This window comes from Takifugu flavidus, chromosome 4 (genome assembly GCF_003711565.1).
Source record: "Takifugu flavidus isolate HTHZ2018 chromosome 4, ASM371156v2, whole genome shotgun sequence".
NCBI classification, from domain to species: Eukaryota; Metazoa; Chordata; class Actinopteri; order Tetraodontiformes; family Tetraodontidae; genus Takifugu; species Takifugu flavidus.
In genome coordinates this window covers 16,999,052-17,015,482 of record NC_079523.1, presented here as the reverse complement: position 1 = coordinate 17,015,482, position 16,431 = coordinate 16,999,052, and the positions used below count along the sequence as shown (strand labels likewise).

Below are 16,431 nucleotides of genomic sequence, written 5' to 3'. Positions count from 1 at the left end.
TGTGTACAGGTTCATCAGTCGTGACCCAGGACACATCAAAACTGACAGCCAATACAAACTTTGACTTTTTGGTGTCAGCACAGATTCTCCCAGTCTGAATTCTTATTTTCTGCATTAATTCCATTCCTTGTGTCAGCCAGCCTTTAGCTGCCAAGTGCTTTAACCATACCTGGAAGATCAAAACCATCATTAAATGATAACGTCAATTAATTTAGTCTTTCTTATCACGTCAGGCCTGGAGATTTAAATGAACAGATTAATAAAAATAATAATATTTGGGTCTATATGTTAAAGTTCATTAAAAAAATGCATAAAGGTTAATGATTTTCTGTGCTAGCATAACATTCCAAACTATACCAGTTCATATATTAGTGCATATGCATATTGGAGGGGAGACTTTATGGAAAAAATATATGGAATGGAAATGATTGAGGAAGGTTAATGTGGAAAACCCAACTCCTTTAAAAAGGATTTGAGTCATGAAAAGTCCAAATTCACTGATTATAATTTAAAGGGGAATTCTCTTGGTCCATTTCGATTGTAAAATCTACATCTTGCATCTAAATGTACACATATAAATCTTGAAATCAACAGCACAGGACAAAACATACTTAGTTCCAGGGTCTGCGACCAGGATGTCATCTTGGAGCAGGTTTAGTGCAGATTGTGTTTTTCCTTTCCAAAGGAGGTTTGTGGCTCGGAGTCTCCTGGGAAGACCTGCATCGTTCCAGCGGGAACGAAAAGAGTGACAGAGTGAGTTCATCTAAAACCTCGTTGCCGTTATTTCACATGTGTTGATGCCAGCGTACCTGAGAGCTGGCTGGCCATCCTGCGCAGGGTGACCGACGAGGAGCGGATCTGAACCTCTCCGCTGTCCAGGAAAATCAGGCCGTCGGTCACATACTTCAGCTGGGAGTCTCGCGTCTTCCCCAGGGGATTTTTGATGGTAAAGTTTTCCACATATTTCTCCAGAGGGTCATCCAAGGAGCCAATCTTCCCATCTTCCCACAGTCTGTACAGCATCAGAGTTGGGAAGATCTTGGACAGGCTGGCGATCCTGAGGGATAGATGATAAAGTGACGAGTGAACTCTCAGAATGACTGCATTTCTTCTCAGTCCCATCAAATCTGTCTTACAATAACAATTAGGAATACTGACCAGCTAATAAGAAGCATTGGCATAGGGTCGGGGACCCATTTAGGATGGTTGTGGAGAGCTGGTCAAAAAAAATAATATTTCATGTGCACCTGATCTTGGACGTGTCTTTCATTTAAAAACTGCAGCTACCATTTAATCGATGCCAAAGTGTAATTATAACCCCGGGTATTTAAAATGTGCATTTTGAAGCTTGTTTCTCACTGTTCATTTAAACCCAAAACCCTTTTTCTCATCACATTTATTGATCAAATACTTGAAGAGAACAATACCCTGCCTCTCACGTGCAAGCTAACCTGCCATTATACTAAAATTTAGAGATTTGTTGACGAGTCAAACTGCTGCCACTAATAAAGCAGCTATTTTTTTAATTTTATTTTTCTCCCTCACTGTGATATGATGAGTCTTAATAGGCCTTAATTATGTTGTCAGACATAATAACATAGTTCTGGCATTCTTCCCGGTGACTCGCTCTGCAGAGCCACCAGGTGTTTCTCACCTACTGTGTCAAATTCACAGTTTTCAACTTTGGAATCAGCTGTTCTAGCGAAAGGAGCGTCTCATCGATGTAGCTGACAGATCAAACGGAATATGAAAAGAAATATCCTCATTAAATATTCAAAGAAAATGAACCAAATCGTTTAAGCGGGTACAGTATCAAATGCTGCTTTTTCGAGAAGGTACCAGGTCCACGGATTGGGCTATGTTAGCATTTCAGCATTTTTGCTCCTTTTTTCCCTCACCTATAAATGGTGTATTCATTGGGAGGGCCTGAGTGAGGGTCACTGGAATTTCTTTTGCCAAAGTTGCCGGTCCACAAAATGGTGTCATTCAGGATCACAATGGCCGACAGAGCGGGAAGGCTGACTGGGTTGATGTTCTGCCGAAGCACGGCGTCCACCTGGAGAGAACCGGGCAGGAGTTGAGAAAACTTCCTGGTGTTCACTGGTTGAAAATAAAGGCAGACAGTTGAGCCACTGCGACTTTATACTATACATACATCTGCTAACCGAAGCCCAAGTCTTTACTCCATTTTGCAGCACTTTCAAGTGCTTCTCATTCTGATCACTTTTTTTTTTTTGCTGCACCTGTTTGATGGGTGTACGCAAGTAGCATTAATAAAGTAGCTTAAATTTGGAAAACACGACCGCAAGACACTGATTTAATTTGAATTGTCCAGCATGGAGGCTCGCCCCAACCAGCCGACCACCTCAGCTGCTGCCGCCCATGACAGTTAAAATGCAAGTATCCCCCCAAAAGAAATGGAAGTATCATTTTTCAGAGGTTTACGAGACTAAATAGAAAGGCAGCTATTCCACACATCACTAGCCTTCAGTTCTTGTCCTGCTAGTCTACCTACCTCTGCACATAAGGGACTTGCTTTGCTCGCCCTTTCTCTAGACAACGTGATGCACGTCAGCCTAAACAGATAAAGAACTTGGCTGAAAATGTTCGAACCTTTTCTTTGTCCCTGTCTGCACCAAAAAAGAAAAGGACCCACGGGCTAATATTTCATTGGACCACCTGAAGTCTTGATTTCGGCAGGCATTCGCTGCATCATTGCTTCCATTTCCTCCTGCCACTTTTATTTCCCTCCCGTCTTGCATTCATTTGTCACCGAGAGTGACGACGGCACAGTCAGACCAGTGTCCAACGCTTCTCTAGCACATCTCACAGACTCTCAGGGACTCTCTTCTTACCCTGATGCCCCTTCACTCTGGAATGGGGTAAATCTGGACTCATCGGACCAGCTGACCATCTTCCACAGCTCGGGGGTCCAATCTTTATGGCTCCCAGCCGATTGAAGCCTTTATTCTGATTATGTCACTGATTATTGGATTTCTTAAGGTTGCCCTGCTGTTCAATCCCAATTGTTTTTCTACCATTAGAACCAAATTGTTTACATAATTGCCAATCACCATCATTCAGGGCTTTTTATTGACCACATTTCTTCCTCGAAGACGATGGATTCCACCCCCCATCCTTGGTTATTAATCATGCGTTGGACAGTTCTTAACCCAATTTTAGTAGATTCTGCACTCTCCTTGTTTAAAGTTAAAGAACCTGGTGGCAGCTGGAAGATGCAGTAGTTATCCAATAGAGGGCTCTGACCTGCTTGCTAGGTTAAATCAGGGTGGTGACTTTTCCTTCTTTGGTAACTTTTTTTTGATAATTTATCACCTTACTGAGTGATGGAGGAGATGGTATTTTAGCTTTCCTGATTAGTTTTTCATCAAGACTGTGCACAACATCTGAACCAATGGTTCAGGGAATCCAGAGAATCCCTAGAAATCCCACTCACTCCACTGTTAATAGGCTATCTGGAGTTCTTGGCCATGCACCATATTAAATTAAAGTCTCTCATGAAAAATAGCTTCGCTACAAAGCTAACCAATCAGCCGTACGCACCGCAGGATGCCTCAGCCGTTGGCTCGCAACACCTGATCCGACACAGAGGATGAGCAACACCAGCTGTGAGCTTTTAATGAATCTGTTAAGCAAAAATGAAAGCCCATCATAGGAGTCAAAGGTTCCCCCTGGACTGGGATTTTCTTTAGCTGCTCTGCTAGCTAAGCTAACCATACCCACAGTTGTGATGGGGCTCGGCAAGAGGATAAAAAGTGCTGCAGCAGAACCCCACACGGCTTACAGACGCACCTTTTAATGTGTCATAGTCACCCATTCCTGGCTAGACGTGTGGGAAACTGCTAGACCATAATACACTGGGAGTGTTTCATTGGCACTGTGACCATGAGGGTTGCTCTCCATCCGCCGCACCACCAGTTTCCCTCATCACACCACGCGGTTGGTGCGTCAAAACATGTGGGATTCTAGAAACATGTGTGCGTTATTGAGACATGCGTTTATGTGCTGCACACATGTTCTATTCTTGTGCGGCGCTGCAAATTTATTACAAATCAAACCTCAACTCCTTTATAAAGTGTCTTCTGGAAAAATCAAATAGCACAAATGCGCTGGAGCTCACAGGACATTTGACATCAAATAGTCTTCATGAGTGTCCATGAGTGGTCACCCGTGTGTGTAGTGGTGTTGATCTTAAATCACCATCTGGCAGCTGCAGCAGCATTTGTGTTAAGGATTAGTGTGTTCCACATGTCCTCAGCCTTTAGAGCTGGGAGGGAAGTGTCTTTTACACATCCAAGTCACGGCTCTTACCTTTTCCAGGGCTTCCTTTAGGCTGGGGATGGGGTGCTGCAACGGCAGAGGCTCAGGGAAACGGGGACATATCGTCTCTAATTTTGCATTGCGACCCCTTTCTTCATCTTGGATGGAAAACAGACAGAAAGATGTTGGATGTTATAGTTTCAGGTTGGTATTTAACAGGTGGGACACTCTATTTAAATGAGTAAAGCACCTCTTTATAATTCTAAACATACAGAAAGTATCTACTTTAATATTGGACACTGTGACTCAGCCCCTATGGAGTCCCATTATTCCCATTAAAAGCATCATCTGTGCTGGATGACCAAAAGAAAATCCCTTTGTGTCCTGGATCAAAAGCATCAGGACCTGAATGTGGGCGTCTCATGAGGTGCCAGATTAAAGTGCTAACATGTTCAACCCAAATGTTCCATTTATGTGATGAAGGGCAGCATTTTCTGAAATCCCACTCAGCTTTCTCAGACTTAGTGCGCGTGACAGACCTCCATCCCAGAATTAGATGTTTCTTCTGTAGTGACAGTAGAGGGTGTGGTTGGGTTTTGGAATCAGCCTCACACTCACCGGGCAGAAGTTTGGGGAGTTGATACTGCCAGAAGAAGCACCCTGTCATCACCAGTGACACCAAGATGAAGAAAACCAGACCCACGTGGGTCCATTTCAACTTCATCCTGCTGGTTCTGCTCAATCCTTTGAATTGCACGTTACCAGCAGGAGCATCTACGGCAGGAGTCGGCTTAATGGAGACACGAGCAGAAAGAAAGAGGGAGAAAGCAGTTTCACACTTTCCTGTGATTGTTAAGTTTGGACTCACAACCAACATGTTATCTGTTCTTATGTTTAACTAAAGTGCACAACCCGGGTTCATCCCTCCCCCTCTTGCAGTTTATGCTACTCACCACCTGACGCAGGCCTCAGTAGGGTAGGCTGCATAACCTGTGGCACACAAATCTTCTTATCCGTCCATCAACGGTAGAAATATGCCTGTTTTTCTACGCCTCAAATGCTGTAAATAGTGATCCATCAAGTTTTTGCTGGGTAGAAAAAGGAGTCAAGATCGGCTCCCACCCCGGACTTTTCCCTGACTGTACTTAATCTCTGACATCAGTGCTCCCATTGCTCACAATTCAATTTCCTCCTGTGCAGCCACAGGCTGATGACATCATAATCCCCAGATTTACTCCACCAAAGCAGTTAGGCTAGTATTAATCCCTAATCCCTGAGAATCAATTCGCTTGGTTGCGTCTCCTTTCGAGCCCCCTCGGCTGCGCGGCGTCAAGTTACACGGGTGGTAACACAGGAGCAGAGGCCGCCCCGTCAGCGCTGGGGTAGTCGACGACACAATGACATTTATGGTTGTGTCATGCTGTCGTCTTCCTTTACTCTAGTTCTGATGGTAAATTTGCTCAGCAGGAAACATGCCCAATGATTGAACATTTAGTAACTTGAAAATGTTAATTATACCCTCGCCTGTGTAATTAACCATCCATTTAAATGAGGGAACAGTTATGTATAAGCCATTTTCCAGGAGCAATTATGCAACACTAATGGCTGCTGACGCTGCTGAGCTCAGTTGATTTACCCTGGAAAAGCTTCCTTACTGGGTGGGGAAAAAGAAACAACTGAAAACAACAAATTCGGTCAGCCGACCAGCACAAAAAGAATTAACACCCAAGCCAGGATCATCAGTTTGAAAAGTTTGCTGTCAAATGAAGTGTTATTCTTGACTGAGATGAACAGAAGTACTGGGATGGTGAGTAAATGTGTCACTTTAATGAATATGTTGCTGCATCTAAAAACTTCCCCCTCATCTATTTAAAAAATCTACCGATAAGTAGTTGGCAGGAACTAATGGAGCCCATATAAAGGAGCTTTCCAGCACCTCCTATCATGATTTCAGGAGAAACATGGTGGAGAATTAACAGTTTAAATACACAGCAGACCTAGCTGCTAGCTTACTAGCATCATGGCCTGCATTGCTGCACATTGAACTTCCTCTTTCTTTTCTTCTCTACAGTTTAAAGTTAAGACCATCATTTTTAAGTGCACATTCTAAATTCTTTTTCAAAAAACACATGAAAGATGATTTTTTTAATTTTAGCTTGTTAAGAATTCTGTGACATGTAATTACCAAGTAACCAGCGATGCCTTGGTCAGTTTAACCACAGTCTATTAAGGGTGTTTTCAGAGCTCAGCAATGCATTTTAATGCTGCTTACATACACGCACGATGATGCAAAGAGTAAAATGTATGCGTGTGGTTGATCCTGGTTACATAACCTGACCAGCAGCTGCTTCCTTTCGCCAGGCATCAGGTCAGTAAAATACATGGGCACAAACGTACATCTACCTGTGCTTGAATCCCATCCACAGAAGCTTCTTTCAGGACTTTACTCCCCCTTTTTCCCATGGTTAATCTGCAATTGTGGGAAAAAAGAAGCCCATATAAATCTGTAGGAAGTTGGGTTGCTCTTGGCGACCAACCCAAAATGATAAATTTGTATAGAAAACCAAACTTGACACTAACAATAGTTTTGAAATCAGAAAGAATTACTGGTTAACAATTGTATTATGCATTATTTTCTGCATCTTTTAAAGTCAGACTATTTGGGGAAGGGTGAGGCTGGAATCCACCAGGTGGGACACGCTACAAATAAACTGTCTTGACTGTCTCGACTACGTGAGGACAGGTTCCAGTTCAAATATCTGCTTTCAAACCCTGCACAGTTTATGCTCAGTGGTTGAAAATTGTAAACCTTTCCAAAGGGCAGAAGGGGGCCATTGTTGGCTAGCGGTTATTCCCAAACTACCATAAATGACTCACGGCTTACATTCTGTTGCCTTGACAATCGCTCTCTTACAGAGCAGCTGAGCAACAGTATGAGTGGTTGATCGACCCAAACGATATTAAACTGGAACTTATCTTCAAGTAAAACAAGGAAATACAATGAGAGGTTTTTTTTTGTTTGGTTTTTTTTACAGTGCAAGAACTAAACAATGTAAATGATCAAGGAGTTTCATCAAGCAAATAAAAAGGGGTTGTAGTTTGTATTTGGACTTTCACCTGATGCTCCAGTCATCATGTGGAAGCCCAGCAACCGGGTCAGCCAAGGCCGGCCCATTGCTGCATTCACCCCCAGAGACGCTGACCTTCCAGGGAAGGGGCGCAAAATTGTAGCATTTATCCAACGACCGCCGGGTTTCAAGGTGATAAACTAGTTCCTTTAGTCCCACTGAAGTGAAGGGACGCCCAGTAATGTTTGAGAAGTTAACACGACTAATCGAGCCCGTCGCCATTGATTAAAAGCTGGTTCTGAATGGACTCGTCCTTTAACGCAATTCTCCTCTGCAACAGAAATGCTGTAGGTTCAGCTAGCAGCCTCAAGCCAAGCCTGGAGTCAAATAGCTGCATCATGCTCCGATTCCTGACTCAACAGTTCGCAGTCCAGCCTTTGAACGCCTGTTCTGATTTGTTCCACCTGCGTGGAGTCTCTTGCACATGCATGTAGTGTTTTGAATATTTTGACTTGCTCTTTGACCCATGGGTGCATGTTTTCAATCTTTTCAGATCTTCTTTTGGGACTTAACTTGACTGCATCAAAGTATAATCAGTGTTTTGCGTGACTCATTTTAACAGGAAGTAAAAATGCAATTTAAATTCATAAACGCATTAATCATGATATACTAGATATGCTAATTTTTTGTTGACTTAAATCATATGTTTTCAAATTAATCCCTCAAACACCACACGTACAGCCATGTCAATAGGTATAAGTAAAAAACAACCTAATTTTTACACACAATTGTATTAAAGTTTTCTGCAGAGTCTGTTATATTGTTGTATCGCTTCCTTCAGTCTTTACCATTTGAAAGTGTTCTTGGTGTATCAATACATTCAAAGATCAACTGTTATGGTTTAATTTGGGAAAAATCAGTGTCAAGAGAACAAACTAAATTTACTTTTGTATCCACAAATGTCCTGATTTTAACTCCCACATCAAAACTAAAAAAATCACCGAGCAGGGGGGGAAAACATGGTGCAGATGCTGTGTACGAGAACAAAGACCTACAGCGTTCAATATCTCGTTTGCTTACCTTTGCTTCGGTGTCTATCGACTGTTTTCCACAAAAAGATGAAGTCAAGGATAGAAATTATTCTTCTTTCATCTACGCGGGTTCGGAGGCTGAAAGCAGGAGTCTGACAGATGTTGAATCATGGCTAAATCCTGCTTGCATCAAACCCAGCATTCTGGATTATCTATCCAAGCCCATGGTCACATCTGCCATAGCACAAAAATGGATTCTTAGTGTAGTGTGTTTTGTGTGTTTATGCGTTAGTCTGACATCAGGTGGTTCACTGGAGAAAAAAACCCAAAAGCCAACTCCATCTGCCCCCTGAGCTAAAAACAGGTTTTACTGGCAGAAAAAGAACCCACAATCAAAGGTTGTTGATTTTAAATAGCCTGCTGACAGGAAATAAAAATCCATTAATAAATATTTAATTCAATAAATAAAAAAAACCTATTGCAAGCAAAACCAGACCTCTATCCCCAGTGTTCTCATTTACCGTGGATTAGGAATTGGTCAGTCACATGACCCGAGGGGGATGGGAGGAGAGGGAGAGGGGGGACAACAATATCAGGGTTTACATTGTAGTTTGATAAAATTAGCAAAGTCTAAAATGTTAAATCTAGGCCCTGTCATCTTTGTTTGAATTACGATATGAAGAAAATAGAAATGTGACAATCAACATTGGATACGTGTTGGACCTCGGAGCCATTGGGGTCGGGAAAATTCACAGCTTAGCTGGGCCCAGCTGCCAGCGGGTCGGCTCTTTCTTGGAGGCTGAGGTCCACCGGGACGGGCTGGCGTCTGGTTATAGTGTGAGCCATTTTTTTGTTCCAGCCCACCAGGGCCCCGAGTCTACTGGCTTCCTCTGTCCTCCCACACCCTGGACGCCACAGAGATCAATCCTGGAGGTGAATGAGTTGGCAGCAGTGGCTGCTGGGTCCACAAGGGTATGCCAGCCCTGCCCACATCAATGGTGGCGCCTGTAAGGAAAGCTTCAGCCTGTCAGAGTTCGTGGGAGTTGGTGGAGGTGTCCCGCCATTGGAAGCCTGGTGATCTCAAGGTTCCTTTTTGCCCGTGCCAGGCAATCCTGTCTCTCAGACATTCCTGTTTGTTAATGAGCAATGCGCTGAGCACCTCTGCCTGGTGCCGCTGTGCCCCCTTCTGGAGTTGCTGTTCCTCCTTTTACACCTCCTCTTGTGGATGCTGGCCTTCCTCCTGAAGCCACTGTTCTTGGATTCTCTTCCAGATCCAATCAAGCAGTAGTTTGCACTTCTTATCAGCCTGATATTCCTCCCTATTCCTGGTATTCTGCACCCGTCTTCCAGTTCCATCCGCTTTACCCTCTCCTCCAAGGCTGCAGCCTGTGTGGATAAGAGGCCCCGAGTAGAAAAGGCCCCACCAGAAAAAGCTGTCTCCCTACTAGACCTGCCATGGGTGTGTGGGTTCTCTTGTGGGATGACCTGCTTAGGTGGCTGCTGTGATGGGACCCAGTAGCAAGTGGAACTGGATGTGCAGCTAGCTGGAGGTAATCCTGGTAGTCCTTCAAGTGAGCAGGCAGGTGTTCTCTCCTGGATTCTGAAGAGTCTGAAGCTGCACTGTCCATAATCTTCTTAGGTTGTGCCCAAACCTGCTTGAAGGACCAAGTAGAAGGGTCCCACCACATGCAAGATGACTGGCAACTCAGCGAGCAAAACTATACCGAGCTGGAACCTCCTGAACTTGTGATCCAGCTCTCCTTCTTCCCATAGAGGTGACATTCTTTGACATATTGAGACAACTGCAGCCAATGAACAGACTGAAGACCAAAGTGGTCTCCAACTTCAGCAAAAACCCAGCTCACATTGTGACCATTTTGCTCCCTCTCATGGGTGCAACTGTGGTGTCTCTCTGAACTCTTCCCAGCCAGGATCCCATGGGTGCAGGATGGGTGCAGGCTGAGCCATCATGCCATCATAGTTACCTCAATCAATCTTTATTTATATAGCGTCTGTTACAATCAGAATTTTTTCTAGGCGCTTTCCAGAATCCCAGGGCCTGACCCCCAACAAGCAACAGTGGCAAGGAAAAACTCCCCTTTAACAGGAAGAAACCTTGAGCAGGACCAGGCTCATGTAGGGGGACCCTCCTGCTGATGGCCGGCTGGGTAGAGAGAGAGGAGAAGGGGGAGGACAGGTAGAGGAGAGGAGAGGAGAGGAGAGGAGAGGAGAGGAGAGGAGAGGAGAGAGAGGAGAGGAGAGGAGAGGAGAGGAGAGAGGTGGAGGAGAGAAAGGGTAAAGGAGCTGCTTGTTTCTATCTTGACAGCCTTCATTAAGTGAAGACAAACTTGCTCTCTCTCCAAGTGCCTGATTCTCTTATCTGAAAATACATAAAATGCGATTTTACACAGTTTTGGCGGGATTGGGGCCTACTTTAATTGTACTTTACTACCCTCTGGTGGACGGCGCCTGTACTGCAGCTGTATTTATGCTGTCAAAAATCTTAGTGTCATTGATTCAGTGACTTTGGTGTGTGAAGGAACTCTTTGTTGTTTTAAACCACGCATTTCAGAACATTGAATGAAAACACTGAATGAAGTTCATGTCCTAAACTTTTGTTTTAAAAGACCGGTGAGTTTTAATTAATAACCCTGCTCCCTGTGATAATGTTGAACAACTTCAACACAAATCTCAAGTGGAATCTGCTCTGATGTGTTTGTAGCTGTGGCTTCTCTTGGTCCTTTTTTTTTTTTTGGTCACTTTAGTTTGATCAGATTTCCTTTTAAAATTGCCCTTTGTAATGACTTTCAAATTACCCCTGGCCCAAGCGTGTGGACATTCATATCATTTACATATAGTTTGTGTTAGGTTTGTGCTTTAGGCTACTGGGGGGAAATCATCATCTAAATCCCACTGTGTTTGGTGATATCTACTGTACAGTGATCCCTCGCTATATCGCGTTTCATCTTTCACGGCTTCGCTGCTTCACGGATTTTTTTTGCGAGTCGTTCATTGCAGTTCTCAAATATAATCGAAGGTGGCATATCCGTTTATAAAAATCTTCTTGCACAGAAAAAGAAAGAGCGCCAACAACTACCCATAACAATGTTCTTCTCTCGGAGAAAGACTCCTGCGCCTTCAGTAGAAACAGACGCTACAGCGGAGCGGAGTCAGGACGAAGAGGCACAGCTGGGACTGTGAAATACGCGAGTGACAATGTTTCCAACCTTGTATTACTAGATTAAAATTATTGTTTTAAACAAATTTTGGGCTTTAAAACAGGTTTTGATTTTTGGTTTCATTCTATAGTTCAGTATTGCATTGTAAAATAATAATAATAAAAAAGCTGACTACTTCACGGATTTCACTTTTCGCGTGTTATTTTTGGAACGCAACTCCCGCGATAAACGAGGGATCACTGTATACCTAAATTGTCCAATATGGACTTTGGCAAACTATTTGATGAGTGGACATGTGGACGTGTTTGTATTGATATGAGGTGTCCGTTGTCCATTTTGGTGTAAACAGACTAAAAGATAGCCATGAAGATGCTTTTAGTTACCTCTCGTGCCCATGTTCTTGACCTTCCTTCATCTATTATACTCTGATGAAGCTGCCTAATTACTGCACACACTCCCCCGTCAGGTGCTGCAGCCCCTTCACAGTGGTTTTATTGGGATTCTCTGTCCTTATAAAGGCCACTGTGAGCATCAACCGTTCATATTGGTGCTTTTTTCCTTCCTCGGAAACGATTCACGATATGATTTCTGGCCGTTAGATGGCGGTAGAGGTCCAGTTAGTTTGGGTCCGTGAAGAAAGACTATAATTCTGTGACCCATTAAAATAGAGAATCGAGGAAAAATGTGTTTTTTTTTCCTCTACAGGATTGAAATGTTGCCTTCTTTAAAATAAATAATGCTTAAAAATGTCCTCTGCTGATTCATCACCTGTTTATTGGCAGCTTCACTTTGGTTCTGTTGCCAAGGCGCCACAAAGAACAAACAAAGTGCGCGAGTGATAGAAAAATCTATTAAGGAAAAGAAAAGAAAAAATTCCTTGATTTTTATTTTTATTGATTTAGATAAAACCAACACAATTCTTCTCAAATGTCCAGGCAAAAACAAAGATGTGGCGCAGATATGCACAAGTACTGTACATTATGTTATGATCATGCGAAAGAATAAAGGCGGTAATAAAGGTGTTTATCACTCCATCAAGCTTTATTCATACAGCGTCTGTTACGATCACAATTGTCTCTTGGCGCATCTTATTTTATTTTACAGTAAATTTACTACTTTTCTTTCTATATTGCTCTGAAGGTTGTTTCCACGATCTTTTTATACAGTATAATTCCAATTTCTGCTGTATTTTTTATTGTTTGAATTGATTTCAGTGAGCATTCACGCTCAAAATGGATTGTATATTATGATGATGATGATGATGATGATGATGATGATGATTAATATTATTATTATTGTTATTATTATTATATGTGCTTCTGGCCCTGTGTAATTCATTTATTTCCATTTGCAGGATGAGCTGTGCTTCGTGTAGAACACACACATGGTGTGTGACGGTCGGGACGGCTCACGTCTGAGCTGCGTGGCCACAGGCAGCTCAGCCCAACGGCAGCAACAATCAGCCCTGTTGTTCCTCTCCGTGCACCGTGTGGAAGACTGAGCGAGTAAGCTTTAATCCTGACCTCTGACCCATTTTCGCTCCTCCGTAGGGAGAAGGGCATCTGGACCCCGTGGTCCCATTAAGCACATAAGGACAGCAGGGGTCTATGTAGGTCAGCCGATGGCCCTCAGAGTCACACGGAGAGCACAAACACGCCAGGGACGAGTGTGAGACGAGGTGTGTATGTCAGCGTGTGTGCTATAGAACTACAATGAATGAATCATATGGTAAACGTGCATTTCATGCGATGACGGCGCAACTCTTCCTCTTGCTCTGATTGCTTTTAGGACTTCACATGGCGCGCGTAGACATGTGTTGTGCTAATCAATACTTATAGATTTACCTTGTTCATACTTGAAGAATGCAACAAAATGAGAGCTGACACTTTGTGCTGTAATATTATGTTTTATTCGGTCAACGTTATATCTATGTTTTACCACAAGGGGGCAGTAAAATATGAATTTACGCTGCTCAGATCGTCTTTTGTACAGTTTTAATATCAAACCCGACAAAAAGGCTTCAGTTTGTTTTTTTAAACTTAAGCAAGAACTGAAATATACTTACTTACTTATACTTAGTAATCACAATTTTTCTGACGACTAATATAAAATTAGAAGCATTTTTGGCTACGTTTGCAAAAAACTGACTAAGCACAAATTGAAATTATAAAAAGGAATGTAATCACACCTTTAAACCCCCATTTTTTAAAAACTGTTAAAGATATATTTTCTACATCTAGTTATTTTCTTTCTGGGGCCTGTTGAGATGACATAGCAACCTGCCCAGCGAGCGAGCTGAATACCACCAACATTTCCCACAATCCAAATGGGAATAATTTCATTGAAAAGTCCTCATTTGTACACAGACACAGACAAATGTGATGTATGAATATATGGTAATATGGAATATATAAATTTGAAGCAACCCTTAATAGAAGAGAAGAATCCCATTCTTGTAATTAAGAAATGAATAATGATTGAACTGCATGTAGCTTAAAGGTAACGGAATATGTGTCTTTACCGTTTGACACAGTTGAATCTATCAATTTCACTTTGCATAAGTTAATGACGACGGGTGGCCCATTGATCAGCCCTGATCAGCAGAGGTGAATAGCGGATGCGGCGGCAGCCGAGCAGCATTATTGGGTCTGCGTAGTTTGACACAGATTGAGCAGGCAGCAGAGCCTGGAGGGTGGAACATTTATGCTTACATGCTTCAGCTAACATCAGAGAGATCAGGGGACCAAACTCTCCGTGACCCCTGTGGAACACCGCCCAGCCAGCCAGCCGTGGCTTATGTTCAACCTCCCGAAATCCCATTAACTGATCATTTCTTATTGATTCGCTGAATCCCAGAAACATTCGTACGACAAGATTTGACGACTCCACTGAAAGTGTTTACGAGATATTTTGAACCTTTAACATGGTTCTTCTTAAAGTGAAGATCAGGTGGGTTCAGCGATCAATTCCCAACAGATCCATGTAAACAAACTCCTGTAAAAAAACGCTGTAAAAAACAAACTACTTTTTAACCTTTTAAATTTGCAAATTTTCTGAATTCAGTCATTGATCAAGATTAAATATATGCAAATGCCGGTTCTCCAACTAACATCTCTTACATTGCTTCCTTGTACTTCTTTGCTTCCATATATACAGAATTAAGTTGTAGTGAGAGTAAAATGACCTGGATATTTGGGGCGTCCCTATCAAACTTTACACCATTAGAGCTCTTCTACTGGGCGTCTAGGCGGGTTCCAACAACAAATGGTGCATTTCCCCCCTAAAAAACAAACTCAAACCAAAGATTCGGTTACCATTGTGGTAAATTTAAACACAGCCAATGAGGGATTCAGACGGGTCGACAGCTCACGCCGTCGGGGCATCACGTCTCGGCCCCTCCTCAAACGCACATCTTCACCCCCGCCAGGAATCCGTCCCTCGCAGGTTCAGGAGTGGCAACATGTTGACAGCAATTGATTCTTTTAATGTCAGCAACTTCACGGTCTCTGCTGGAGGAGAGTGTTGCACGTTCGAAGACGTTTGGACATCACGTTTATGAGGCTTTGCCCGTTAATCCAGTGAGGATCTGAAGTGAACTACAGGCAAACACGTATAAATTACTAGAGTAAACTAACCCTAACCCTAACTCTAACCCTAATCTAACACTAATCGAACTCTAATCTAATCCTAACCCTAATCTAACCCTAATCTAATCCTAACCCTAATCAAACTCTAATCTAACCCTAACCTTAACCCTAAACCTAATCCAACCCTAACCCTAATCATAACCCTAAGCAACCCTAACCCTAATCATAACCCTAAGCAACCCCAACCCTAACCCCAATCTAACCCTAATATAATCTAATCTAACCCTAACCTTAACCCTAAAACTAATCTAACCCCAACCATAATCAAAACCCTAAGCAACCCTAACCCTAACCTAATCCAACCCTAACCATAAGCATACGCCTAAGCAACGCCAACCCTGACCCTGACCCTAACCCAGCCTGCAAACCTACATCCAACAAGTATCCGACCAGTTAGCCTTAGGCCTGCTCCAGCTACAAAAAGGTAGCAAGCCCTACTTTTGGTTTTGCCTCTGCGTTGGCGAATGTCCCATCTGCTCCCGACTCTGCATCAACTAGCAACAAAACGATGATGCGGTTGGAAACATTTGCTGCTCCAGTAGTGTGCTGTAGTGCAAACCCCTCAGGCTGGGATTCTAGTCTGTCTGCTCAACACGTGTCCTGGCCCTTCGTAATCCCCCGTGTCTCTTGGTACTCATGGCTCTCCCAGTATTTCTCAGTGTGTATAGTTCTGTGGGGCTCCTGCTAATCTCAGGGCGACAAACTACTTGAGCCTTGAGTGCCTCCAGAGTTGGCTTGAGGTGTTTAGATATTCAAATAGAATTTGTACAGTTTTTGTGCAGTAAATAAGACCACATCACAACTATAGAGTAGAGGGCCCTTTTTGTAACCGTTGTCACAAGCTTAGGATTTCTATATGTTTGCCACCAAACCCTGAGCCAATCATTTAAAAGAGAATTAAGTCTCTTCTAACCTTGTCTGCCCATACATGACATTTAAAGGGAAACGTGTAAAATCCCAACTTAAATGGTGCATAGTACTGTGGACCTTGTGAAGTCACAGACCCATCTGTTCAGAACGAGGCCAGCACATTTGTGCACAACGTTACCTGGGAGCCACCCGACCCTTAATAATGCATGAGTTTCACTGTGTGCATATGTGTGCTTGTTTGCCAGCACTAACAGATCAAGCTGCAGGATTTCATCCCACTTGACTCAGTCAGTGTGGTGTGAACATTTTCCATCCAATCCATCTGATGCCATTTTACTTTGAACAGGCCGCCAAG

At 43.1% G+C, this 16,431-nt stretch overlaps 1 protein-coding gene across 3 annotated transcripts in view; it reads right to left on the bottom strand.

The window, feature by feature from the left end:
- Positions 1-16,431, bottom strand: part of lactbl1b (lactamase, beta-like 1b) — a 30,569-nt gene that overhangs the window by 1,901 nt on the left and 12,237 nt on the right. Inside the window, exons 1-7 of one of the 3 annotated variants that reach the window (XM_057029521.1) lie at positions 8,430-10,152; positions 6,685-6,751; positions 4,900-5,071; positions 4,333-4,439; positions 1,899-2,056; positions 810-1,057; positions 612-717 (exon numbers count right to left, since the gene is read on the bottom strand). In XM_057029521.1, the coding sequence (XP_056885501.1) occupies positions 612-717; positions 810-1,057; positions 1,899-2,056; positions 4,333-4,439; positions 4,900-5,071; positions 6,685-6,744 (851 nt within the window). In that variant the 5' untranslated portion in view covers positions 6,745-6,751; positions 8,430-10,152. Of the gene's footprint in view, positions 1-611; positions 718-809; positions 1,058-1,898; positions 2,057-4,332; positions 4,440-4,899; positions 6,752-8,429; positions 10,153-16,431 lie in introns of those variants that run through there. The other 2 variants (XM_057029517.1, XM_057029518.1) reach the window with 2 other exon arrangements.